We start from the raw sequence: 26,159 nt of genomic DNA, 5'->3' as shown, positions 1-26,159 counted from the left end.
TATGTCGACCCAAAGGTGAACCTCTCATGGGGTTTTCTTGGCAAGATTTGTTCAGAGAAGGTTTGCTATTGCCTCCCCCTGAGGATGAGAGAGTGTGATTGCCCAAGGTCCTCCAATGGTCAGAGTCATAGTCCAGCATTTAAACCACTATGCCACGCTGGCCCTCAATTTGTACACTAATGTGTATACTTTATTGCAGTTTTTCTTCTGGTTTTGTTTTCTAGTTACATTTAGAAGCCAACTTGCCTTGAAGAAGGGCAAGGCTTGACTCTAAGAAATAAATGAATGGCCATGGAGAGGACAGGAGAGCTTGCTATATTAAGGTTACAGTTCTTTTAAATGTTTTATAGTAAATAAGAGGTATGAGCAATTTTTTGCATAGTGATGCTAGAGTCCATAGGAATTGCCAGAGCAAAGAAAAGTGGGAGCTGACTTTGCCAATCTGCAAAGGAGGGATCACTATCATGACTCAAAGGCTACAAAAGAGAGCAGTGAAGAATGCATGGTGACGCTATATCAAAATGACAAAACCACGGGGGATTGTGGTTTAATTATATTCTTCCTCCCTGAATATAACACTGTGAGGAAAAGCTATACCAGCCTCCGAGCATCTAGGATTGCCAGAGTGGAGTGGGCTCCTGTGCCTTTAATGGCTGTATGGCAGAGGGAACTCCACCAAGTGTTGCTTCTTACCTGGTTGAGTGACAAGCAATACCTTCCGAAGTTTACTCATCTACACACCATTGAAGGTACAGGAGCACACTCCAGTTTTCACTGTGGCAACCCTACTTCTGTATGTGCTTGACTACAGCTCCCACCACTCCCTAGCCATGCTGGCTGTGGATTATGAAAGTCATAGTCTAGCATATCTGGAGGGTGCCATTCTGGTGGAGACCCAAGTTAGCCAAGATAATGGAAATTGTAGCCCAGTACATCTAGAGGACACCAGTTTGAGCAAGCAGCTCTACACATACTTAACTTGGAATTTCCATTGATACCATTGGGCCCTCTGAGAAACCATGCATACAATCAAGCTATAGATGAAGGGTGGGCAATGTGTAGCCCCTCAGATATTGCTGGCCTGAAACTCCTGTCATCCCTGACCACTGACCATACTGGTAGATAGTAGGACAAGGTAAGTTCAAGGGACTCAGTTTAGCAACTGCTGTTTGGACTGTGTAATAAATTGCCCTGGCCTATGGGAAGTTCAAATTAATTGTCCCAAGGAGAAAGGATGAAATGGGTAGCAGATAGATGCATCCTGGATAGGTTTTTGCTGGAGATGGGCATAGGACCCCCCCCCCCCCCCAGCTCCTGGCTTGCCCCCTCAGTTTCTCCTCTATTTTCTGTTAGTCCCTTCCTGCCTTTTGGAAAATCACCACTGTCTGATTGCCACATTCTGGAAGAATGGGAGGAAGGAAGCATTTCATGGCTGCCAGAGATGTAGTTGTTGCCGTTGCCATTTTGTTATGTGCTTTCAAGTAGTTTTTCTCTTATGGCGACCCTAAGACGAAACTATCATGGGGGTTTTCTTGGCAAGATTTGTTCAAAGGAGGTTTGCCCTTGCCTTCCCCTGAGGTTGAGAGCATGTGACTTGCCCAAGGTCATCTAGTGGGTTTCTATGGCTGAGTGGGGAATCAATCCCGGGTATCTAGAGTCCTAGTCCAATGCTCAAACCATTACGTCATGCTGGCTCTCCCATCAAATTTGGACAACCTTACGGAAGAAATTAGACAAAGGTTATCTGTGGATACCAGTCGCAATGGCTATGGCCTGTTACAGACTGCCAAAATAAAGCTGCTTCGGGCCTCTTTGGAGGTATGCTGTTTAAATGATGCATCCTATGAATCCGGAAGCTGCACCAAAGCTGCACTCCAGGGCTTAGGAATGGAGTGTGGCTTTGGCGCGACCTCCGGACTCTTAGGACCCATGCATCATTTAAATAGCATACCTCCAAAGAGACCCAAAGCAGCTTTATTTTGGCAGTCTGTAACAGGCCTCTGTATTAACTCTGGTATCAGAGGTGATGAGCCTCTCAAAACCTATCGTTGGGGTACCTGAGCAGAAGGGTGTTCCACAGTCTGTTGTTGTTGCTGTTGTGTGCCTTTAAGTCATTTCTGACTTATGACAGTCCTAAGGACAGGTGAACCTATCATGGGGTTGTCTTGGCAAGATTTGTTCAAAGGTAGTTTGCCTTTGCCTTCTTCTGAGGCTGAGAGCATGTAACATGCCCAGGGTCACTCAGTAGGTTTCATAGCTGAGCGGTGAATCGAACCCTGATCTCCAGAGTTATAGTCCAGTACTCAAGCCACTACATCATACTGGCTCAGAGTATGTACTTTTAATATTCATTACATAGCAACTGCTTTGTGCTTTTCTTCTCTTGACTTCCCACTTAGTGCTCCTTAGTGCCTTGACCTTTCTTGGAAATAATGAAAATGACTGCCTGGAGCCCAAATGTATTACACATGGGAAAAGGCAGTGTGAGAAGTGGAGGAATCTGAGGAATTAGGTTCATTTTCCTCCTGGGCCAGCAAAAAATCATTCAGACTCCATCTGCACTGCAGAAATCATCCAGGTTGACACACTTTAACTAACATGGCTCAATGCTCTGGAATTCTGGGAACTGTAGTTTGTTGGCGTCTCACAAAACTACAGTTCCCAGAATTCCCTAGCACTGAACTACGGCAGTTAAAGTGGTGTCAACCTGGATTATCTCAGCAGTGTGGATACAGCCTATGATGCATGGGGTAATTGGAAACATTGGCACCCTCTAGAGACCATTGCCCTGGCCACATGAAAATGGTAAGAATGAGTAGCAGCAGACCTGTGTTGCTTTCAGAATCTGAGTGCTTTGATTTCCCCATCATATTAAGCTTGGACCAAATAATTAAAAACCAGATTTTACCTCTCAGTTCAACTTCATCCCCTTACACTCTCCTCCAGTCCTAGTCTGTTTAAACTAATCTAAAGTGGGTTCTTAGTATCCGCTGGAGTTTGGTTCCAGGACCCCTGTGGATACCAAAATCTGTGGATGCTCAAGGCCTGTGAAATACAATGACATAGTAGCATGGGGTACCTTGTATAAAATGGCAAAATCAAGATTTACTTTTTGGAATTTATATTTTTTGGAATGTTTTCAATGCATGGAGGTTAAAATCCATGGATAAGAACTCCACGGATGTGGAGGGCCAACTGTAATTGTTAACCACGGGTCCGGCTGTTCTTTGGGAGCTGCTAGTTCCCTCCTCCTCCTTCTCCTGCTTCTTCTTCTCCCTCTTTGACTGTGCTATCTGTTTTTTTCCCATATATAGACTGAGCTCCCAGTCCCGGCTACATGCTCGGCTTTGTCTGTAGTGTCACGGCTGCCGCTCCCTGTCCCTACATCCATGGCTATATCTATGAGGTCGGAGATCCTTCCAGTGTAAATAAGGGGGACGTTGGAAAGATAAAGGGCTTAGGTCCCAGGCACAGAGTCTGTGGGTCAGGGTGCAGGGGGAAGAGAAGGGAGCAACTTGTAGCAGGGAAGTTATGGTAGCTGGAGCACTCTGGCTGGGAACTGGGCTTGACTTGGCTGGCCCAGCACCCAGCAGGCAGGCAGGGTGCCCAGTCTCCTCCTCCCAGTTCCCCCCAGATGCCTCCGGCTCTGAAGCCGAAGGCAGCTGGAGAAGGTGAGCGAGGCTCTCCCTGCACCATGAAAGCCCCACAACGGGCAGGGGGGCGCACCGACCAGATGCTGGGGGCTATGGGGGACATCCTGACTTCCCTGGCCCTACCCAGCCAACAGTGGGTAAGGCAACAGAGGGAAAGGCAGCTGGGGTAAAGCAAGTGGGCACAAAACTGGGCAAAGGGAGAGGCAGGCAAGGACAGGCAACCGTGCACTTTTGGTGAGAGTGGAGAAGAGCACTTGGTTGAAACACTATGGAGGCACATTTGTTATTCATTATGGCCTATCTGGGAGGGAATGAAATCTCTTAGGAGGGGCAGTTGGGTTCTGGAAAGAGATCAGCTGGGCTGCTGGGCAGGCATTCTCCTTTACCAAGAGATGTCTTTCATTTCAGCCTTCTATGCAGGAGGAATTCCAACACGTCCTCCCTTTTGAGCAGGACGATTTTGCGTTTATATGAGTGTTTGTAGCTTTTCTTTGGTTATGCCCTACCTTTGTCTGGAATGTCCTACATTTTGTGGCACCTTGTCTTCCTTTGCAGTTATTACATCTGCTCATCCTGGGTTTGGGTTGTGGATCTGAGGAGGGGCAGAGGAGAGGGGGTGGTTGAGGATTGCCCCAAGAAAGCAGGTAAGTCTCATCAAAGACCTTTCCTTTGCAGAAGTAGCTGGGCATAATTTTAGTTTGTATAGCCATTGCCAAAGCTTTAGGGAAGTTCCTGTGCAACCCCCTGGCCTTCTGCCAGAAGAGCAGACAAGACCTTTGCCATCTAGCATGTTAACCATTTTGCTTATATTGTTGTTTTGTGTGCCTTTCCGCCATATGGTGACCCCCTATCATGGGGTTTTCTTGGCAAGATTTGTTCAAAGGGGGTTTGTCCTTGCCATCCTCTGAGGTTGAGAGAGTGTGACTTGTGCAAAGTCACCCAGTGGTTTTCATGGCCGAGTTGGGATTCGAATCTTGGTCTCCAGAGTTGTAGCCCCAGCACTGAAACCACTACGCCACACTGACTCTCTTTATTTATGGACAACTCCCAGATATGGGAATAAGTAGGTAGGATGTGTGTGCATGTGTTTTAAAGTATCTTTCCTGAATTTGAGCCATGATGTTGCTTCTGGTCTTTTTGTACAGCACCTGGCACACACTCTGAATAATAGAAGCCAGTAGTAATCAGGGCTGGTGCTGACAAGGCTTTCGCAACACTGCCACTAGAAAGGGGTGTGTGTGTATGCATGCATGCATAAAGGTCCATGTTGGCCCTGGGTTAAAGGTGTTATCATCCCTTGGTGGCTAAGGCACTCCCAGTCCTCCAGGCCCCGCTGGCTGTGTGGAGGTCGAGGGAGAATAAGGAGTGTCCCGTAGGTACTGTTTCCTTCCTTCAGACTAAGTGAAGATCCCTCAAGGCTGGGGTGAGTTTTTCCAGAAGATTCCCCAACTCCTCTTTTTTGTGAAGGCAAAGGCTTTCATGGCCGGCATCCATAGTTTTTTGTGGGTTTTTTGGGCTATGTGGCCATGTTCTAGAAGAGTTTCTTTCTGACGTTTTGCCAGCATCTGTGGCTAGCATCTTTTTTGATTTCATTGGCACTATGGGTGTGGGGAAAACCAGAAATCTTCTTCTTCCAGGACATGACCTACATACAACCTTCTGTCCAGGAGGAGTTCCAAAATGTCCTCCTTTTGGAGCATGACTAAGAAGCCTGAATTTACATTTATATTAGTGATTTTAACTTTTATTTGGTCGTACCTACATTTTGCAGTGGTTATGGCATCTGGTCATCCAGATGTCAGGGATGTGGCAAAGAGGCTTCACATGATTTCTGCTCCAGTCTTTTTCTTTGCTCCATGATAGGCCTCCCTCTATCTCTCTTCCCTTCCCCACTCCCCAATGCTGGTTTCCTCAGACCAGGGGATGGAAAAGTGAGTTTGTGGAGGTTACCAAAGAAGAGAGTATGCTGAAGGGTGGGGCGGACACATCGCCAGTGGAAAAGTAAAGATTAGGGTGGTTGTGTTCCCCCCTCCTTTCTCCCTTCATATTGTTAGGAATTCTCCAGTCTTTGCAGAGCTGAATGCGCTGTGTTGGAACAAGGCTGGTAAGTTCTCCAAAGCCCACAACAATGTGGCTGTGGGAGGATTGTGCAATGCAGAGAAAAATTGTTGTAGATTTGTCCTGAACTGTGTTTATTTGTACAGTTGTTGTTAGTTTTGTGATTGTCAGACCCATCTGAAAGGCACCAGAGATTTTGTGGAATACTGGACTAGAATAGAATAGAATAGTAGGCCCTTGGTATCTGCTGGGGTTTGGTATTTGTGGGTACCATAATCCATGGATGCTCAGATCCCATTAAATATAGTGGTGTAGTAAAATGGTTGTCCCTGATATAAAATGGCAAAATCAAGGCTTTCAATTTGGAATTCATATTTTTTAAAAAAATATTTCAAGCTGTTGAATCGGCAGATAAGGAATCTGTGGATAAGGAGGAGTGACTGTATTGTCAGTCTTTAAAATTGGTTCCCTTTTAACATGGGCTCCTTTCACCTTTTGAATTGAATTAATAGCATTCACCCATGCACACCGACAGCATGAGAGAACTACAAAGGCAGTTTTACATTAATTTTGCTTTCCAGTTAATGGAAGATGTACAGCTTACCCATGTTATCCTGATTATACGTTCCCTGGAGAGGTGCATATTGGTGATTTGGACTTCAGCTCCCAGAAGCCCCAGCCAGCTTGGATGCTGGTGAGAGATGCTGGGAAAAGTAGTCCAAAACATCTGGAAGGCAAAAGGTTCTCTCGCCATAAACATGGAAGTTTCACTTAAGTTCTTGCTAGCCTGTTTGCCCAAGACATTGCAACACAGATATGAAAGCTGGTTTTGTGGTCTCGTGAAGGCTGGCAGGTTTATGATGTACTAACCATGTTTTTATACTGAAGTGCTTGTGTATTTATTAGTCTTTACCTTGCTTTTTTAAAAAAATATGAAGATGCTTGTTGTAATAAATCAACATGGCTGCCCTTCTGAATTGTGTCATCACATAGGTTATCTATGTTGGTAATGTGAAAAATTTTGGCAGGCTGAAAGAGAAAAAGAGCTTGGTGTTCTTACCTCCAGATGTTATTGATCACTGGTAGTCCAACTTTGTAATGGGAGTCCCAAGCCGCCAGACTGGGTTAGTTAAGTACAAGGGTCGGGCACAGAAAAGATAATGCCCGGCTCTATAGTTATGAGAGAAATAAACAAATAGCTCTACTCTAAACATCAACAGAACTCTCAACCTCATGTGAACAAGCTTATATGAATCAATGCTGAGCTTAAAGAACCACATGCTCCACCCCACACTGTGTTGGGAAGAGTTACCAACTTATATAGCAAGACTCCAGCTGCTAGAAATCAGGTTGTTGTTGTTGTTGTTGTTGTTGTTGTGTGCCTTCAAGTCATTTCCGACTTACGGCAACCCTAAACCTATCTTGGGGTTTTCCTGGCAAGATTTCTTCAGAGGAGGTTTGCCATTATCTTCCCCTGAGGCTGAGAGCATGTGATGTGGCCCACTCAGTGGGTTTTATGGCCAAGCTGGGAATCGAACCCTGCTCTCCAGAGTCGTAGTCCAACACTCAAACCACTACACCATGCTGGGAGAAATGCCTGCATCAGGCTTGCAAAGAGCCATTTCCCCAGTTTCCTGCAGTGAGAAGAGATTTTCTTCAGACAACTAGACAGAGGTGGGCACTTTGGGGGACTCCAGATGTTGTTGGTCTACAACTCCCACCACCCCTAGCCAACATTGCAGTGATGGGAGTCTTCCTACTCTGTGTTTCTGTATTTCAGGTGGACAATATAGACTAGAATACGGAAGGGACTTCCTTCTGTATTTTTGGTTTTCCTTAAAGTCCATCCCCCCCACACCCATTTTGATTCTTTTAATCATTATGCTTCTAGCCCTCATGGTACAGAAACTTGAAAATGAGTTGATATAAATTTTTCAGCAGATAAAGTGGGGCAAATGAGGAAAAAAAGTGAAACTTTAGGATTGTTTGTTGTTTTTTACTGCCATCATTTCCAAAGCTGTAGGCTTAAATTCATCTCCCCCTGCCCCCCACACATGTGTGTACACACATACAACACAGACCCACATACAGGCTCTCTGATATTTCCCATTTGAGAGAAACATCTACTTGAATAAAAAAAATATGGTGTGATAAATTCAGTATGCGTGCCAACTTCAGTTCTGGCATCCTTGTTGTTCATGAAAACGATCTGCAAATGATGCTAATTGCACACATCTAAAATATGCCCATGAACGGCTGTTCTCTGGCTTGTGATCTATTTCTGACGCTGATCCTCCTCGTACCAAACAGGTTCCCCGCATACGGCCCTAAAAACAAAACTTGTTTTTCCATGCTTAATTGCAGCTGCCAGACCTGTGTTCCCAGGAGCAGGGAACTGAGATGCAACCGGAGGGCAGCAGCAACGCGGAGGCGTCTGAGGTCACCAGGGAACAGCATCAAGTGGTGGAACCCACCCAGCACGAAGCCATGGCATCTGGAGCCCCAGAGTCCCAGACAACAACAGAAGGTGAGTGTATTGCTATGTTTCATGTTGAACTTTCTCTTCCTTGCCTTTCTAGGTCTGCTATTCCCAGGCTGGAGGGTGTGGCCTTCACCACTGGTTTTTAACCTCCTTCTGTCTGAACAACCTGTGTCTCCACATTAAGAATGTCAGGAATCGTGGGCTGCATCCACACTGCAGAAATAATCCAGGTTGACCCCACTTTAACTGCCATGGGTCCACCTGGATTATTTCTGCAGTGTGGATGCAGTCTCAGTTCCCTGCAGAGCTTTCACCTGTAGCTGCCAATTATTGATATGGGTAAGAAACTGCCTTATATTCACTTGGTAAACCACTGGTCTAACCCACTGACATTTGTTCAGGTTTGCAGTCATCTGCAAAGCTCCAAGGATCTTTTCAGTTCTGCCACCTTGGTCCCTTTAAATGAAGTACAAGAAAATTCTAGAGTTGGTGTGGTATAGGGGTTTGAGCATTGGACTACAGTTCCGGAGACAACGGTTCGATTCCCGGCTTGGCCATGGAAACCCACTGGGTGACCTTGGGCAAGTCACATGTTCTCAGCCTCAGGTGAAAGGATTGGCAAACATCGTCTGAACAAATCTTGCTGAGAAAACCCCATGATAGGGTTGCCATAAATTGGAAACGACTTGAAGGCACACACTGCCAACACCACCAGCCCTCTAAACATGTTAGACCTCAGCTCCGAGAAATCCAGACCAATATGACCAGTGATAAGTAACTATGGAAACTGTAGTCTAAAGCAGTGCTTCTCAGGCTGTCTGATGTTGGGGACTGGCAGGATCACACATCTCTCATTCTTGGTTTAGGATGGAGTATATCACACGGAGCTTTTGGTTGGTTTTGTGGCTCAGTTCCAGCTCACTTCCGAAGTGATTGCACTTTCAATGATGTGGTTTCATGTCATAAAGGGACTGTTTTATCAGACACCATTGATTTCTATGGGAGCCCCTTGTGAATTGCTTCAGCAGCGTTTCTGAAGTCATCCCTCATTTTGGTAAAAACAGGAAAAAAGTGACTCCAGAGAATTCGCTTCCAGGCTGTCTTCGATTGCACTGCGATTTGTTCTGGTGTGGAAAAGCACTCCGATGCCACCCCTCTTGGCCCCTGCATCCTGCTCCGTCATTCCCCTCCTCCTCCTTCATGCCATCTCCTCCTCTCTGCCAACCAGCCGATCGCATCATCCCCTGCGTCCCCTGCATCCTCCTAGACCCGGATCTGCTCCCCTCCTTCACCCTGACACCAATCCCATCATCCCTTGCCTTCTCCTAGACCCCGATCTGCTCCCCTCCTTCACCCTGACACCAATCCTATCATCCCCTGCTTTCTCCTAGACCCTTATCTGCTCCCCTCCTTCACCCTGATACCAATCCCACCATCCCCTGCCTTCTCCTGCATCCCGATCTGCTCCCCTCCTTCACCCTGCCACCAATCCCATTATCCTCTGGCTTCTCCTAGTCCCCGATCTGCTCCCTTCCTTCACCCTGCCACCAATCCCATCATCCCCTGCCTTCTCCTAGACCCTGATCTGCTTCTCTCCTTCACCCTGACACCAATCCCATCATCCCCTGCCTTCTCCTGCATCCCGATCCTGGCCCCAGGGACCCCCAGTGAGCTATCCCATCATGCCCTGACTGCTCTTGCATCCCGATCCTGGCCCTAGGGACCCCCAGCAACCTATCCCATCATGCCCTGACTGCTCCTGCATCCCGATCCTGGCCCCAGAGACCCCCAGCAACCTATCCCATCATCCCCTGACTGCTCCTGCATCCTGATCCTGGCCCCAGGGACCCCCAGAGACCTATCCCATCATCCCCTGACTGCTCCTGTATCCCGATCCTGGCCCCAGGGACCCCCAGCGAGGTATCCCATCATCCCCTGCTTTCTCCTGCATCCCGATCCTGGCCCCAGGGACCCCCAGTGAGCTATCCCATCATCCCCTGACTGCTCCTAGACCCCAATAAAGGATGACAGCTAAGGAGGGGGCAGGGAAGGAGGACAGCATCCAGAGCCCCACTGAACATGTGCAAGGGTGCCGTTTCAAATCATTGAACCCTCAAAGTATGCTCTGGTGTGGTAATACAATGTGCACTCACTCCCCTTTGCTTGAGTCCGCATCACGTTACTTGCTTGGAATCGAACTGACTTCTCTTCCCCTTCACTTTGGAAGGACAACAGAAAGGCAACCAGGTGTGGAAAAACATGACGTTTTAACCTCAATCCACATTGCTAGAGAGGAGTGACTCTGGATCTGGTGTGGAAAAACATCACACTTTACATTGCTAGAACAGGAGTGACTGTGGATCTGAGCTGCAACCCCCCCCCCCCATGTGTGATAAGGTCCGATGTAAGGTGAAAAATTGCTATGACTGCTGCTGCTGCTGTAACCTGGTATGGAAAGAACTCAGTGAAACTGTTAATGTAGTCACTTGAGGGGCAACAATGCTTTCCTATCCTTTCTGTAGTACTTGGAAGAAAACTGTGCCTGCATATTCCCTCTGGTTCCCCCAACTGAGAATGTTACCTGACCAGTTTTGACTATTCTACCCTTCTATTCTTTCTTTCCTTCTTTTCCTTTTACAAGCAGATGTAGGTCCAATGTATTTTTATGACCTGCCCTTTAGGGCTCATTCAGAAACAAAGAGGATTCTCTTTGAAGATGGGTAGGAAAGACAGAGGATAAGGACAATCAGGTAACAAAGGCTAGGCCCAGTATAGCCCACAGTAAATGAGGGTAAGTGTTGAGTTGGCCATGCTTTTTTATAGCCAGCAGTTGTTGTTTGTGCCTTCAAGTCATTTCCAACTTGTGGCAAACCTCAGTTTAACCTGTCTCTGGGTTTCCTTGGCAAGGTTTGTTCCCAGGGTGTTTGCCTTTTCTTCTCTCTGAGGCTGAAAGAGCATGACTTGTTCAAAATCACTCAGTGGTTTTCATTATTATTATTATTATTATTATTCTTTATTTATAAAGCGCTGTAAATGTACACAGCGCTGTACATACAATCTTTTTAATTAGACAGTTCCATGCCCTCGGGCTTACAATCTAATAGCCAAGCAGAGATTCAAACTCAGGTCTCCAGAGTCCTAGTCCAACCGCCAAACCACTACTCACTGAAAAATGGGTGCCTCCTTCAAAACTTCCCTCATTAGCTACGTAGGTCTTAAAAAAGACCTTTTCTAACATGGTGCCCTCAAGATGTTTTGAACTGTAACTCCTGTCAGCCCTAGTGGACACATTCAGTGTTTAGGGATGAGGAGAACTTAAATCAGAAACATCTGGAGGCAAGAGTGCCTTGAAAGATTTTGCCTTTAGATTAAGGTCAGACTGGCTTTAGTGTTCTCAGATGTCTGTCACACAAACAAAGCAATCAAGAAAACTTGAGAATAATTGCAGTTCCAATTGCCAGTTATGGAAGTGAAGCCAACACATGTAGACCCTCGGTGCCAGGCTACTTTTTAAAAGGTGAATGGCAGCCGCACAGGCAAGCAGCCCAGATCCAACTTGGACACTGGATGGAGTTTCAATTGGATCTTGGGAAATTTCCCTTTTTTGGACTATAATTCCCATCATCCTCCAGCCAGCACAACACTTTCACAAGATCACTCTTTTTTTAAACCTCCCCCCCTGCTGTTTTACCACTGAAATGGCCCCTTCCATGAAAGCGGCTACTTTCACTGTGGTCTAGTGATGTACTAAATTGCACAGGAATGGTTGGAGTATGTAAGTTTCCCTGCCAAACCATGATTTCACTGATTGGTTTCCAGGGATTTCCCCATGTGTCTATCTTGATGGTTTAAAAGCTACTTGGCACACTGTGCAATATCTTTATGCTTCTTTGCCATCTTGTAATGCCTAATCGGCCCTGATATCTGTACATGTTATAATGGATGTCCCCCACACTCTCCAGGCTGCCCCCAGGCCAAAGCAGATCCAGGGGAGCTGGCTGGTTATCCTGTCAGTGCAAATAAATAACTCTTCCTCTGCTACTCTGGGTAATCTCCTCTTCCCTTCTGTTAAAATTGCTCCAGTAATATGACAACCATCTTTAATACTGGCAAGAGTGAGGCTGCATCCACACTGCAGAAATAATCCAGTTTGACACAATTCTAATTGCCTTGGCTTAATGCTATCACATTCTGGGAATTGTAGTTTGGTGAAATATTGAGCCTTCTCTATCAGAAAGCCTTGATGCCACAACAAGCTACAATTTCCAGAATTCCATGGCATCGAGCCGTGGTGATTAAAGTATTGCCAAACTGGATTATTTCTGCAGTGTGGATGCAGCCTGAGCCAGCAATACATCCTTCATTACTCTTGTTTCTCCTGCTGAAGTTTAATGAGATGGTCATTTGTATGTGTGTTGTACAGTTGGCCCTCCTTATCCACGGATTTTTCATCCATGGATTCAAGCATTTTGAAAATATTTTTTAAAAAAGTATAAATTCCAAATAGCAAATCTTGATTTTGCCATGCATCCACAGATTTTGGTATCCATGGAGGTTCCTGAGACCAAACCTCAGTGGATACCAAGGGCCATAGAATCATAGAATCATAGTTTGAAGAGACCACAAGGACCATTCAGTCCAACCCCATTCTGTCATGCAGGAAATCTCAATCAAAGCATCCCCAGCCTCTGTTTAAAGACCTCTAAGGAAGGAGACTCCACTACACTCCGAGGGAGTTTGTTCCACTGTCAAACAGCCCTTACTGTCAGGAAGTTCCTCCTGATGTTGAGGTGGAATATCTTTTCCTGTAGCTTGCATCCACTGATCTGGGTCCTAATCTCTGGAGCAGCAGAAAACAAGCTTGCTCCCTCCTCAATGTGACATCCCTTCATGTATTTAAACAGGGCTATCATATCACCTCTTAACCTCCTCTTCTCCAGGCTAAACATCCCCAACTCCCTAAGTCATTCCTCATAGGGCATGGTTTCCAGACCTTTCACTATTTTGGTCACCCTCCTTTGGACACACTCCAGTTTCTCAACATCCTTTTTGAATTGTGGTGCCCAGAACTGAACACGTTATTCCAGGTGGGGCCTGACCAGAGCAGAAGAGAGTGGCAGTATTACTTCCCTTGATCTAGACACTATACTTTTATTGATGCAACCTAAAATTGCATTGGCTGTTTTAGCTGCCGCATCACACTGTTGACTCATGTTCAGTTTCTGGTCTACTTGGACTCCTAGATCCCTTTCACACGTAGACTTGTTCAGCCAGGTGTCACCCATCCTATATCTGTGCATTTCATAGGATGGGTGACACCTGGCTGAACAAGACTGTGTGAAAGGCCCACTATATTCTGCATGTCACGCTTGACTGCAGAAAGGAAGAGCAATGTGGAAGTGGGGAGGGAAATGTGGGGAGAGGAAGCACAAGTGAACAATGTCTCCCAAGGAGTAAGTGAGTGTTTAGTGCCAGTGTCGGAAACATGTCTCTCCCTAGTGGTGTCATACTCTGACTCCAATCAGCCCCAGTCAGATATAGCCAATAGTCAAGAACAATGGGATTATAACTGAATGGCATCTGGAAGGCCACTGATTCTTCTTCATAATTTGTTAGATAAAATGACACCTCCTTCCCTCTTCTATCTCTCATGTTTAGCTTCTTTATTATTTTGGTGGTCATTGTGCGGCTTGGTAAAGAAAAAGGGCCTTTTCACATTTCACAATTATAGCATTTTGGTTCCACCTCAACTGCCATGGCTGCATCCCGTGGACTCCTGGGGTTTGTAGTTCGCTCAAAAGCACCAGAGGAGCTTTCTGGCTGAAGGACCCTCCATTAACTTCAAATCCCAAGATTCCACAAGAATGCAGTCATGGCACTTAAAGTGGAATCAGAGTGCTACAACTGCCTAGTATGAAAAGGCCTGAGGAACTTAGATGTATGGAGATGTATAAAGTGATCTCTGGCAAGCCTCTGCTTTTCAGTATTTAGACATCTTTGGAAGGGAATAACATTAATATTGTTAGAAAGGTTTTTTTTTAATAAAACGAAAAGGGTCACTGCAAGTGAGAGCCAGCATGGTGTAGCGGTTTGAGTGCTGGACTATGACTCTGGAGATTCGGGTTCGAATCCTATCTTGGCCATGGATACCCACTGGGTGACTTGGGCAAGTGATAGGAGTTTATCACATTGGGCTTAATTTCGGCATTAAAGAAAAATTAAAGCGCATTTAAAGCATCCCACAAATAAACCAAAAATGGCGAGTAATTGCACAAATGATTATCACACGCAATTGCGCAAATAAAGTGATATCAGAAATGCATTGTTGCTGAAATCCCAAAAGTAAAAAGATGCACATTAATGTTTCTTTGTAACCACTTTAATGGTGGGTTTTCTGCAATGTTGTGTGAAATCATTTTGTGAAATTACGCAATTTTTCTGGGATATTCACAGGATAAACTCCCTACCTTCTTTGTGTGATAAACACTATACTCTCTCAGCCTCAGGGGAAGACAATGACAAACCCCCTCTGAAGATACTTGCTAAGAAAACCTCATGATAGGTTCATCTTAGGACCACCATAAATCAGGAACAACTTGAAGGCACACAACAGCAACTAGCAGTTGCAAAGGTAAGACCAGATCAGAAGTGACCAAGGTCTCCAGACCTCTTATTTACACATAAAACTATAATAGTTAGCCACTATTTGAAGGGTACTCCCACTCCCCACTTTATTTCCAACAGAATGGGAAAAGTTTGAATTTTTTTTATATGTACAAGATAGTGGCGGTGGAGGGAATAAACATTATAGAGAGCCTTGAGGTGCTAAAATGGTTACAGCAATAAGGTTTTCTCCCTATTGGATGTTATTTCTAAAGGACACAAATAAACTGAATGCAGTACAGAAAAGAAAGTAAAAGACATACACAGCAGGCTGTGCCCTCAGGCTGACATTCTGAGTAAGATGAGAGAGGTAAAGGGAATGCCAATAAAAAGGCAAGATCAAAGAAATAAGAGGTGAGTTTAGGCTTCATTCTCCTTCTCAAGTATCATGAGGAGCTAGAAAGCAAAACTACTTTTACTTTCCTGAGGTAGCAAGCTGCAAGGGAGAATGGGCACAGTGAGGGAATGGAGGGTGTAATCCAGAAGGGCACTAAAGGGTTGAGAAGTGGCACAGAAAGAGGGATAGACTGAGAACAGAGAGACCATTGGGAAGAGGAGAATTAAGACATTTGAAGGTCAACAGAAGTTTAAATAATAAAGAGTGAGACAATATAGGGAAAAGAAGAGATAAGTAATATGATTGTAGTGTTGAACAGAAGAAATGTAGTGAGTGCAAAACAGAGGCAAAAGGTTTGCAGGAAAACCATACAGGAGACCAGTCCAAAAAAGGAGGAGAAAGTGAACATGTGTTTTCTCCTCCCAGGTGGATGGGCAGGGGAAATAGAGAGTGTGGTGCAGTGTGTTAGGACTAGGGAGACGCAGTTTCAAACCTCTACTTGGCCTGGAAGCTCACTGGTGGGTGTCCTTAAGCCTATCACCATCCCATAGCCTAATCTTCTTCATAGGGTTCTTGTGAGGATGAAAATGGAGAGGAAGACCATTTGGTCCAAAACACACTGCAATTTTAACTGTTCTTAATCAGTGCTAAGGAATCCTGGAATTTGTAGTTTGTGTGGTACCAGAGCTCTCTGACAGAGCTCTCTCACAAAACTACAATTCCCAGGATGCCCTAGCTGGTTCCATCTGCTTGCCAGTCACATGAAGTCCTCTGTTGTTGGTTATGTACCTTCCAGTTGTTTCTGACTTATGGAGACCCTAAGGGAAACCTATCGGGGGTTTCTGGGGTCGAGGGTGTGTGGCTCACTTAGGGTTGTCCATTGGGTTTCCATGGCTGAGTGGGGAATCGATCTCTGTTCTCCATAGTTGCAGACCAAGATTCAAACCACTACACCACACTGACTCTCAGAGGACCAAAGGTAGGACTTTCCTTTGTTCTCCAGCAACCTCCAAGGCTAATCCTTGTTAAGGGGACAGTTCTTGGAAGTCAAATAAATTGCTGCTGAGAGCTAGCCAAACGGCTTGGGTGTGAGATGGGTCTGGTAGTCCCCAGCAATATTAGGGCTAGCACATCTAGGTTTCAAGGAGAATGCTTTGTCCTACCAAGCATTTGGTTAGTAGCCGATGGCTCTGCATGTCCCTGGAAGCAGGCTTAATTGGCCATAAGCGTGCTGAGGCCCAGGTGGCAAAGCTTGTCAGATCTGTGTGTAAGAAATCAACTTTCTAATGAACTCATTATCTGACAGCGTCTTCAACCCCCTCAAGGAGGGTGTTTATGAAGCGGAATAGCTACCTGGTTAAGGGTGATGCAGAAATCTTAATTCACTCAATGAACTGTGAGTGCAAAACCTTTGGGTGGTTGTAGTTTCACAGCTAAGAAGAACACAGAATATAAGAATATTACGATGCTGCATATGTGGTACCTGACCTGTGGCCCTGTGTCTTACCGTCTTTTGTCTTTGCCATTCCCAGGATAACTGATGTTCTCCTGTAATTACAAACTTGTTTATTGATTGGACAATTTTCTTTTGTTTTGTTTGAATCTCCTGTACGCTGATTCTGATCAGTGGTCATTTAAAAGTTAAAATGTATGAGTGTAGTAAAGCAACTGAAAAACCATTCTCTTTCCCTTGCCACCTCTACAGAAGAATTAGCAGACATTTATACCACAGCCCCAGCAACTCGCCAGTAGGTGGAACATACCACATAAGATTAGGCATATGTTATTTATTGCCCAATATAATAAAAAATATTACTTCTTGGAATAAAAATAATACAACTTCTGCAAGTAAAATACTAGTGCTATTGTTTTTGTTGCTTGCTGTTGTTGGTGTAGATGTATGAGAGACTTCCAAGAACCCAGTTATCAACTGTTCTGCTCAGGTCTTGCAAATACAGGGCAGCCTTGGCTTCCTTGAATTAGTCAGTCCAATGGTGCTGTGGTCTTCTTTTCTTACTGTTTTTACCAAGCATTGTGTTGTCTCATAGTATGTTCCAAGTATGAAGGCCTCAGTTTTGTATTTTTGTCTTTTAATGAGAGATACTAGCATATCAGGGCAAGCTAGAAATACTAGGGAGAAAAAGTTCTGGCTTCTTTGCTAGTTTTCTTGCAGGGAGGTGTTTTTTAGTAAATAAAAATCTGAAATTAAAATATGGCTTCCCTTCAGCAGTCTGTGCTCTGCTGCCTCTGAATTCTGCCATCTCATTCCCATCTTATTTTGTGGCTTGAATAAAACAGCCCAAAGAGTTATTATCTATTTCTTCCCAGTGTCCCTGCCTAAAGGATTTTGATGCTGGTTTTTCCAGTCTTTCAAGGTCAGTACTCCAGCCAGTGTCTCTGGGAAGGCAGTGTTTTCATACTAGGTCAGATAAGTTGTTACAGCAAGAGAGGTACTGATGTAATGTCTAGAATTACTCCTGTCCATAGGGCTGTATAGTTCAGTAGGAGACCCTTAAACATGTGTAGGGAACTGGTGGCCATCCAGATATTGTTGGTGAGCAGTTCCTATCATCCCTGGTTAGCAAAGCCAGTGGTGTGTGATGATGGGAGTTGCAGTGCAACAGCACCTGGATGGATTTTGATTGGTGCAGGAGCAAAGCTTTGTCATCTAAAGAAAGGGGTTGCAGTAGCATCCTTCAGCCAAAGTCTAAAATTTGATAGACTGCTTGCTCCTGGCTGTCCCACATTGTATGAAAACACAGCAGTGTAGTGGTAATGAGGATGAATTAGATGTGATACTGGTGTTTTGACATAAGCCAAAGGGGAAAAAATCAATAGATGGGAATAATGTAACATGCTGAGGGCTGAAGCAAATGTATTCAACATATCACAGACACACAGACACAAAAGTATTTTTGTGTCATTGCTATTTATTACGTTTATGTCTGGCTTTCCTTCCAATGAGATCAACGTGGCATACATGGTTCCCCCCACACCCTCATACAACAGTTCTCTGAGGTAGGATGAGAATTCATTTCTGTCTCGAGGTCATTTGGTGAGCATGGTCGGTAAATGAGCATTTGAATATGGGCCTTCTCAGTCCTAGTGAAGTAATCTAACCATTATCCTTTGCTTTTCAAGTAGTCATGTGTCAGGCAAGAGTTGATGATTTATATCTGCAGTGAAATGGATGTGAGTGCAGATGCATCTGTTGCTACATGTGAATTTCATGTTTGGTTGCTTTTTGTATAAGAAATAGGTAACCATTTGAAGCAGAATTCATCTCTCTCCCAACCCAGATACAACCAATTCCACCCACAGTATCGGGCGGGCAGTGAGGAGTTGGGGGATAGAATGATGGAAGACCATCTCAATAAGGAATGGATCCTAAGAGTCCCTTGCCTTTGCCGTAGGGGTGGAAGTATAGGTAGGTGAGTGCCTTCTCCTTTCTCCTCCTGCCTCTGGAGCTTTGTGGGGGGAAGAAGCAACCATAACGTTGAAGCACCAGATAGAGTTCCGTCCTAGCAGCCTGCAGACATGAGTTGCCCACTCATTCCTGGGCATCCCATCGGCTGATACCTCCAAGATCCCCAACTTTGGATCTTCAGGATATTCACCTCCTTTTGCACATGTGTGCATGGATGAATGTAGTAGACACAGGTGCACACAACTACATCATTCCCTCTTCTTTGTTCTTTCTGGTTTTTCTTTTAAATGTCCAAGGATCTTCACTTCCTTCTGTTGACTCCATACACTGAGGTTCTTCTTCTTCTTCTTTGTCTTTCATCCCTGCTTTCTGCCTTTCCCCTACCTGTCTCTCACCTCTGAGATGGAGGGGGGAACGGGACAGAGAGATCTGTCTGCCTCCTTCCCCTTGCCTGCTGCAGGCTCCACTGCTGCAGAGCTGGCTGCAATGGCTCAGCAAGAACAAGGAGGGAGGGAAGAAGGGAGGACAATCTGGCTCTGGGAAGCTCTGGAGATGGATGAGAGAGAGAAAAAGAGAGAAATGTGTTGGGTGGGCAGCTGCAGAAGCTCCACCTCCCCATGGGCAGCACCAGCCCAGCCCTGTTATTCTGTCACTGAGCAAACGGCTGCGGTGGCAGGAGTGCCCCCTCCCTGGCAGGCCCCTTTCATTGCCTGGGGCTGTGCCATCCCCTTGCTAGATGGCTGGCACAGTGGGTGACAGAGCCCAGGGCGGCCAGGTGGCACCATGAGGGGTGGGAGCCAGCAAGGCTGTGCTTGCCACCACTTGTTCCGCAAAGTCCTGGCCAAGTGCAGCTGCTGCCCTTCCAGGGCACGAGGTGAGTGAGTGGCATCCCCAGGATGGGCACTGTTTCTGACTCCTCTTCCCTCACTTCCTTTGCATGGCTATTCTGCCCCTGTTTCTGTCCTTGGTCTGCATGGCATGCTCATCCCATCCCTTGGCTAGTATCATTGCTTGGAGTGGGCATCACCATCACTCAGCATGGTATGGGCGTTGTCTTTCCAGCTGGGCAGCACAACCTGCCCTGGTGTACCTGCCCTGGGCATCATTCCTGCTGCTTATACTAACTAGCCATTACTTAGTGTGCAGTGGAATCCTCCCAGGCACCAAGCTGGCATCAAACAGCATTGCTTTCCATGCCTGGTACCTTCCGCTTTTCACATTTGACCATGTTTCTGTGCATGGGCATGACTTTACAGTCAGGGTGTTGGCACTTTAAATTAGATTTGTTCTCATCTCTCTCTCCTCCCCCACCCCGTTTTTTACACTAACCTTGGACTTTTTGCTTACAAAAGAGTTTCTTCTTGGCAAAGAAAGTGATTGTATAGGATAGGGGCATGCCAAGCTGCACTTAAGAGATGCCATTCCTTTGTGGCCACAGTACATGGGGCACTAACAAGAGGACTAAGTGAGGAGTGGGTGGTAGGAAAAGTTTCTAGTGAAGAGTATAGGCACACTTGAAGAATGGATGTAGGAGGAAGGTGTTTGGGAGTCTAGTGGGTCAGTTTTTGTATGCGAGAATGTATTTTGAGAATGTAAGAATGTGCGTAAATGTGGAACAGTGTGTCCCTGCTTATGTTTGTTACTGTTTTAGTGAGATGTGGGTGAATCTGTGCCCCTAATGCTCACACATATACACTTCAAGTTTAGACTGCAGATGTGGAATTGTCTCTGCATCTCTTGGAAATCTGTGTGCTCATCTCTGTGTGCGTAGATCTATTTCTGCATTTAGGCAATGTCTAGGCATGTGGGAGTGCACAGTTTATGGGCAGATGTGTATACAGGAAGTGTGTGTATGTGTGTGAGAAAGAGAGAGTGTGTGTCTTTAGAAGGCTGTATGTGTATGTAGTGTCTCATTGTATGTATGACTGCATTTCTTCTGTATGCTTATCAGTGCTTATTTTTCAGGCAGTGAATGCCACTAACCATGTGTTGCTGGTGTAACAAGCTCTGTGCACAGGCTTGAAAGTATATGTATAGTGAGATGTGTATACGTATGGATGTATAGAATGCCAAATAGCACTGGGCAGAGATGCTTCAGGACCTGTTTGTTTCCTGCCCTTCTTTCTTTCTAAGTCTATTTGCCACTCTTGCCCCCTTACAGTTGATTTTGGGGACTGAGGTGATGTGGAGCCAGGCATTCTGCTGTGGAGCTCTGAAAAGCTAAGGGTAGCCTTGGGGTGGTAGGTAGAGGTCAGACACCACTGCTCCTTATGCCTGGAACATCTTCCCAGAATAACTGCACCATGCTGCTTATATGTCTCGGAAAAATCTTAAAAATATATTTTAAGATTAAACTTGGAAAAATAAATTTTTCTGTGGTGAAGTCTCTGGGTTAAAACACTTGGTGCCTAAACTCATCACCCTGAAAAGAAGCCTAGGCAGTGTGCAACTGTTCTGGCCCTCTCCTTTTTTGAAATGTAGATTGTAGGCTCCTCAAGGCAAGGACCTATGGGGTTGTTTTAGCATCACTCAAGAAAACATTAGGTACAGACACTTTGGCAATAACATATCCATGCAGGTAGCAGGCTGAATCAGATCTTCTGGCTTCAAGATACCCTTTTCCCTGTTGACCCTCCATGGCTGAGGAACACATGAAAGCCCACCATGGACCCCCCAGTTGGTTGCAGAGGATTTTGGGAGAATGTGTTTAGGATGCACCATCTGATCATGCAGGGTGCTGTCCAGGTCTGTAAGATTTCACTGTGTCCAGAGGCTGACTAAACTGGCTGTGGGATTCTGGGAGTTGTAGATTAAAAGAAAAAGTATATTTTCCATACTCTGACTCCTTTTTGATGAAAGCTTCCCATCAACATGGAGCTACATGGAACCGTTGGATGTAAACAGTTCCATGTAACTCCATGTTGATGGGAAGCTTGGTAATAATGGGAAAGTTGTCTTTCAGGAAAGTTTCTCCTCCCCTTTTAACTGTTATTGAAAAATTCCATGCTCAGTTCCCAAGAACTCCAGTGAGGTTCTTTGGAACACATTTTGAAGATCCGTGGACTAGGAAAGTTTGCGTTTGTCTCTCCCTCTGGGTGTTTATCCAGAAAGAAATATTTAAAAAGCCAACATACAAAGGAATCTTGCAACACCTTTGAGGCTAACTGGGAGAAATAAGAATGTAGTATAAACTTTTAGACGATCCAGTCTACAAAAGCTTATGCTACAAATATCTTTCTCCCAGTTAGTCTCAAAGGTGCTACAAGGGCAAAGGGATATTATAGCCCTTTTGAGACTGAGAGAAAGACGTTTTGTAGCATAACCTTTTGTAGACTGAATCTGATGAAGCAGACTCCATCTGTGAAAGCTTATGCTACAAATTTCTTTCTCTCAGTTACTTTCAAAGGTACTACAATATTCCTCTTGTGTTTTATATACCTGTCTAATTCTGTCTTAGATAATGTTAGTTGTATTCCTTCTGTACTGGAGCAGCCCTGTCCTCTTACCATTCACTGGAGCAGAGAAGATAATTGCACATTCTCACTTTTTCATGTGGAGCTAGTCATGGGGAGAGAAGACAAGACACTTGTGGAGTTGCCAACATGCAGTCAAAGTGGACACCACTACCATTTAATGTTTTCGGGAAATGTTCAGAGTAGGGTCTGGATGTCCCTTTTCTTGAGTGCTGGATCTGCGGTTATATTAACAGTATTGGTCAACAGGTCAATGGGTTGGGGTTGAGGGGTCACTGAGGATTACCTTGTGAGCTGACCTCAACCCATTGTTGCACTGAGACATCAAGAACTGACCAGTAAATGGACCTATTTCTAGGAAGGTGTATGCAGTTCAGAAGTTGCCAGGAATGTATCTGCACTAGAGAACTATAGCAGATTGATCTCACATCAGCTGTCATGGCTCCCTCTCATGGCATCATGGGATTTCGTGAGCCACTTAGAATTCAATATAAGGGAGCTCTTCTCCAATCCACACTACAATTCTGGGAATGCCATACTTCTCCCCATATTACAAATCTGAGGATTCCATAAAATGAAGCTATGAATGTTAAAAATGGGATTAAACTGTTGTAATTACATAATGCTGACAGAAAACAGTTCTCTTAAAGAAAGCAACAGTTCCAAACTTTTGAAACTTATTTAAAGAGCCTGATTCCACTCAAGAACTATCTGGAGCTGTAGTCAGCGTGTGTTTGGTGTATTTGTAGAGATCCTATGATATCTTTTAACAGAATGCCATAGCTCACAACTGATCAAAACGTAGACCTCCAGATGTTGCTAGACTGAAGCTCCCATCTGTCCTGGCTAGCACAGCCTGTAATGAAAGGCAGTGTGAATTTCTCTGAAGGCATGTTTCTCATCTTTGGCCTAGCCCTCCCAGAACAGTAGTTCCATAGTTAAAGAGGTTAGAGACTGGTTTAAATTGAAAGTGTAGACACAGTTTTAAAAATAGAATACTTCCAGATATGTTCAGGCTGTTTGGCACATTGATACAGTGCTGCTAACAGTTGCAGATTACACAGTCTTTCCTGTGCTATAATGGGGTATGTATATTTCTTTTCAGGCTCACACCTCCTATAGTTTCTCATGCTGTTTGCAAAGCCCTAATATTAGGCAGAGGGAAGTGACTACCTGAGAAAGCAGATTCTGGATAGCATGAAAGATTTACAGTTGTTAGCTACCTTTGCTTCTCTATATTGGGAGAAAGGCGGGATATAAGAAAAAAAAATAATAAAATTAAAATAATAATTTGAATCAACCTCAACTCATGGCGACCCTATGAATGAGATGTTTTCAAGCCCCTCTAACCTCTGCCTCTCTGCTCATGTCCTATAAGCTCAGGCCCATCGTCTCCCATATCGAGTCTATCCATCTGACATGTGATCTTCCTCTCATTCTACTGCCCTCTACCTTCCCCAGCATCATTGTCTTTTCTAATGAGTCATGCCTTCTTATGATGTGGCTGAAGTAAGACAGCCTCAGTTTAATCATCTTTGGTGTCCAAGGAGAGTTCAGGCTTGATTTGTTCTGGGACCCAACTGTTTGTCTTTTTGGCCATTCACAGTCTCCTCAGCACTCTTCAACATTTCAAGTGAATTCATTTCCCCCCCTATCTGCTTTCTTCACTGTCCAGTTCTTACATTTGTACATGGTAATGGGGAATCCAATGGGTTGGACAATTTAACTTTAGTGTTCAGCTGTATATCTTTACACTTTAGGACTTTGTCTAGTGACCCAAAGCAGCTTTACTTTGGCCTGTCTGTACAGGCTCATTCTTTTTCTCTGTATTCTGTTTTTATAGTAGCCTCTTGTGCTAAGTACAGATTCCTTATCAAATGTTCTGGCACTTCCATGTCTTTAAGAGCATGTCATAGGCCTGTTACAGACTGCCAAAATAAAGCTGCTTCGGGTCTCTTTGGAGGTATGCTATTTAAATGATGCATGTATCCTAAGAATCCGGAAGCTGCACCAAAAGCTGCACTCCGGTGCTTAGGAATGGAGTGTGGCTTTGGTGCGACCTCCGGACACTTAGGACCCATGCATCATTTAAATAGCATACCTCCAAAGAGACCCGAAGCAGCTTTATTTTGGCAGTCTGTAACAGGCCACAGCTTTTCATGATCTATGCAGTCAAAGGCCTTGCTATAGTCTACAAAGCACATGCTGAATTTTTCCCTGGAATTCTTTGGCTTGCTCCATTATCAATTGTATGTTAGTGATATGGTTCCTAGTGCCTCTTCCTTTTCTAAACCCTGCATAGACATCAGGCAATTCTCTCTCCATATATCATGAAAGGTAGAAAATTATTATTTAGTTGCTTTGCTTTTAGGGTTGCCAGAGTAAAAGGTGGAGAGGGCTCTTGTCCCTTTAACAGCAGTGTAGAAGAGAGAATTTCAGCAACAGTTACTTATTACCTGGTTGCATGCTGAAATGCCCACATCTGCGCAGCTATTAAAGGTACAGGGACCCTCGTCAGTTTTCAGTCTGGCAATTTTAGCTGCTGTTGTTTTTTACTGCCAAAATAGTGTGGCTGGTTGTGGCTTTTGTGACTTGAAATTGGGAAAAGGTGAACAGCACCGTTTGTTCTTCCTCCTCAGGTACCAAAATATCATGGATCAACACGTTTATGAAGTTGCAAGACTTGCACTAATAGCTCCCAAGAACAACTTGTTCAGTCCTCAATCTCTGCTGCATGTTGGCTGGGCTTGGGTTCCCTTTGGGGTATTGATTTGTTTTAGTGGTTTGATATCCTCTTGGGACCTATAAACATCTGTAATAGTAGTCATGGTTCCTTGTGAACGTGGAACTAAGGATGTGGGAGGATAAAACAATTGGTTTTTGTTCCCATTACTGGGATAGCTGTTTGGACTTGTGTGGTGAAGCAGGAATTGGGAAGAACAGAAGCTTGTATTAATCCCCTCTCCTTATGCAGAGGGACCAAGCATGGTAGTTAATGCCCTTTCCCACAATCAGCTGGAAATCTGGAAGTATTTGTGGCTTCCATGTTCACAACTGTCCATCATAGTAAATGACCAAGCAAGAGGTAAACTAGGTTTCAATAGAGAAGAGAGCTCCCTCCCATGTTAAAATGTTTTGTAACATAGGGAGGGAGCTTTATGTAGCAAGGACTTAATCTGAGCCAAGTTTCAGGAAAAGAGTATTTTTAATCATGTCCAGAGTGTCTTGCCTGATGACAGAGGCCTTGTCTACACTGTAGAAATAATGCAACCTGACACCGCTTTAACTGCCACGGCTCAGTGATATGGAATGCTGGGATTTGTAGTTTGGTGAGATATGTAGCCTTCTCTGTCAGGGAGCTCTGGGGCCACAACAAACTACAAATATCAGGATTCCATAGCACTGAGCCTGGAAATTTAAGTGGCGTGAAACTACATTATTTCTGTAGTTCAGATGCAGCTTTGGTTAATTACAACAGAGTTGAGTGTGTTGGTGGGATTTGGGCCAAGATCTTCAGAGTGAAGATTGCAGCTTGCACACAAGCTGGTGAGATCTGGCATCTCTTAGTTTAAAAATCCAGGCTTAGGGTAGAAGGGTCAGGCTCAGTAGAGGGGAAAGACCAACTTTTCTTGCCTGCTCTGCTCCACAGGATGTTCCTTGAGAATCTGACCCTAGAATAAATGCTGGCCAAAGCCCAGGCTTCCATGAGTCACCATTCACACTGCAGCTGGCTGCTCTGGTTACCAACAACTCCTCCAGTTCAGATAGGGCTGGAGCTGCTCCCAGATTTGGGGGTGGGGGAGCATTGCTCTTTTCTGCCCCTGCCTCCATGCTTCCTTGCCCCCAGCCTCAACAAACAAGGCCTGGAAACATTTCCTTTGATGAATGTTATAAAATGGGTGGAAAAATTTGTGAGGCCTAATGTAAGGAGGCTTCAGGGCTCAACTGAAGCTGGGTTTCCTCAGGGACTAGGGTCCAAAACACACAGCAGAAATAATTCATAGTTTTTTGTGGGTTTTTCAGGGTATGTGGCCATGTTCCAGAAGAGTTTATTCTTGACGTTTCA

General features: G+C 44.9%; 1 protein-coding gene across 7 annotated transcripts in view; it reads left to right on the top strand.

Annotated features, from left to right (window-relative positions):
- The window catches only part of ARHGEF25 (Rho guanine nucleotide exchange factor 25), a 113,540-nt gene that overhangs the window by 25,987 nt on the left and 61,394 nt on the right, over positions 1-26,159 (top strand). The window contains exons 1-2 of one of the 7 annotated variants that reach the window (XM_042449030.1): positions 3,367-3,406; positions 8,076-8,238. In XM_042449030.1, coding sequence (XP_042304964.1) covers positions 8,112-8,238 — 127 coding nt within the window. In that variant the 5' untranslated portion in view covers positions 3,367-3,406; positions 8,076-8,111. Of the gene's footprint in view, positions 1-3,366; positions 3,407-3,649; positions 3,791-5,055; positions 5,077-5,711; positions 5,758-8,075; positions 8,239-19,268; positions 19,495-26,159 lie in introns of those variants that run through there. The other 6 variants (XM_042449024.1, XM_042449027.1, XM_042449028.1 and 3 more) reach the window with 6 other exon arrangements.

This window comes from Sceloporus undulatus, chromosome 2, assembly GCF_019175285.1.
Source record: "Sceloporus undulatus isolate JIND9_A2432 ecotype Alabama chromosome 2, SceUnd_v1.1, whole genome shotgun sequence".
Lineage (NCBI taxonomy): Eukaryota > Metazoa > Chordata > Lepidosauria > Squamata > Phrynosomatidae > Sceloporus > Sceloporus undulatus.
This window is presented reverse-complemented; position numbering and strand designations above follow the sequence as displayed.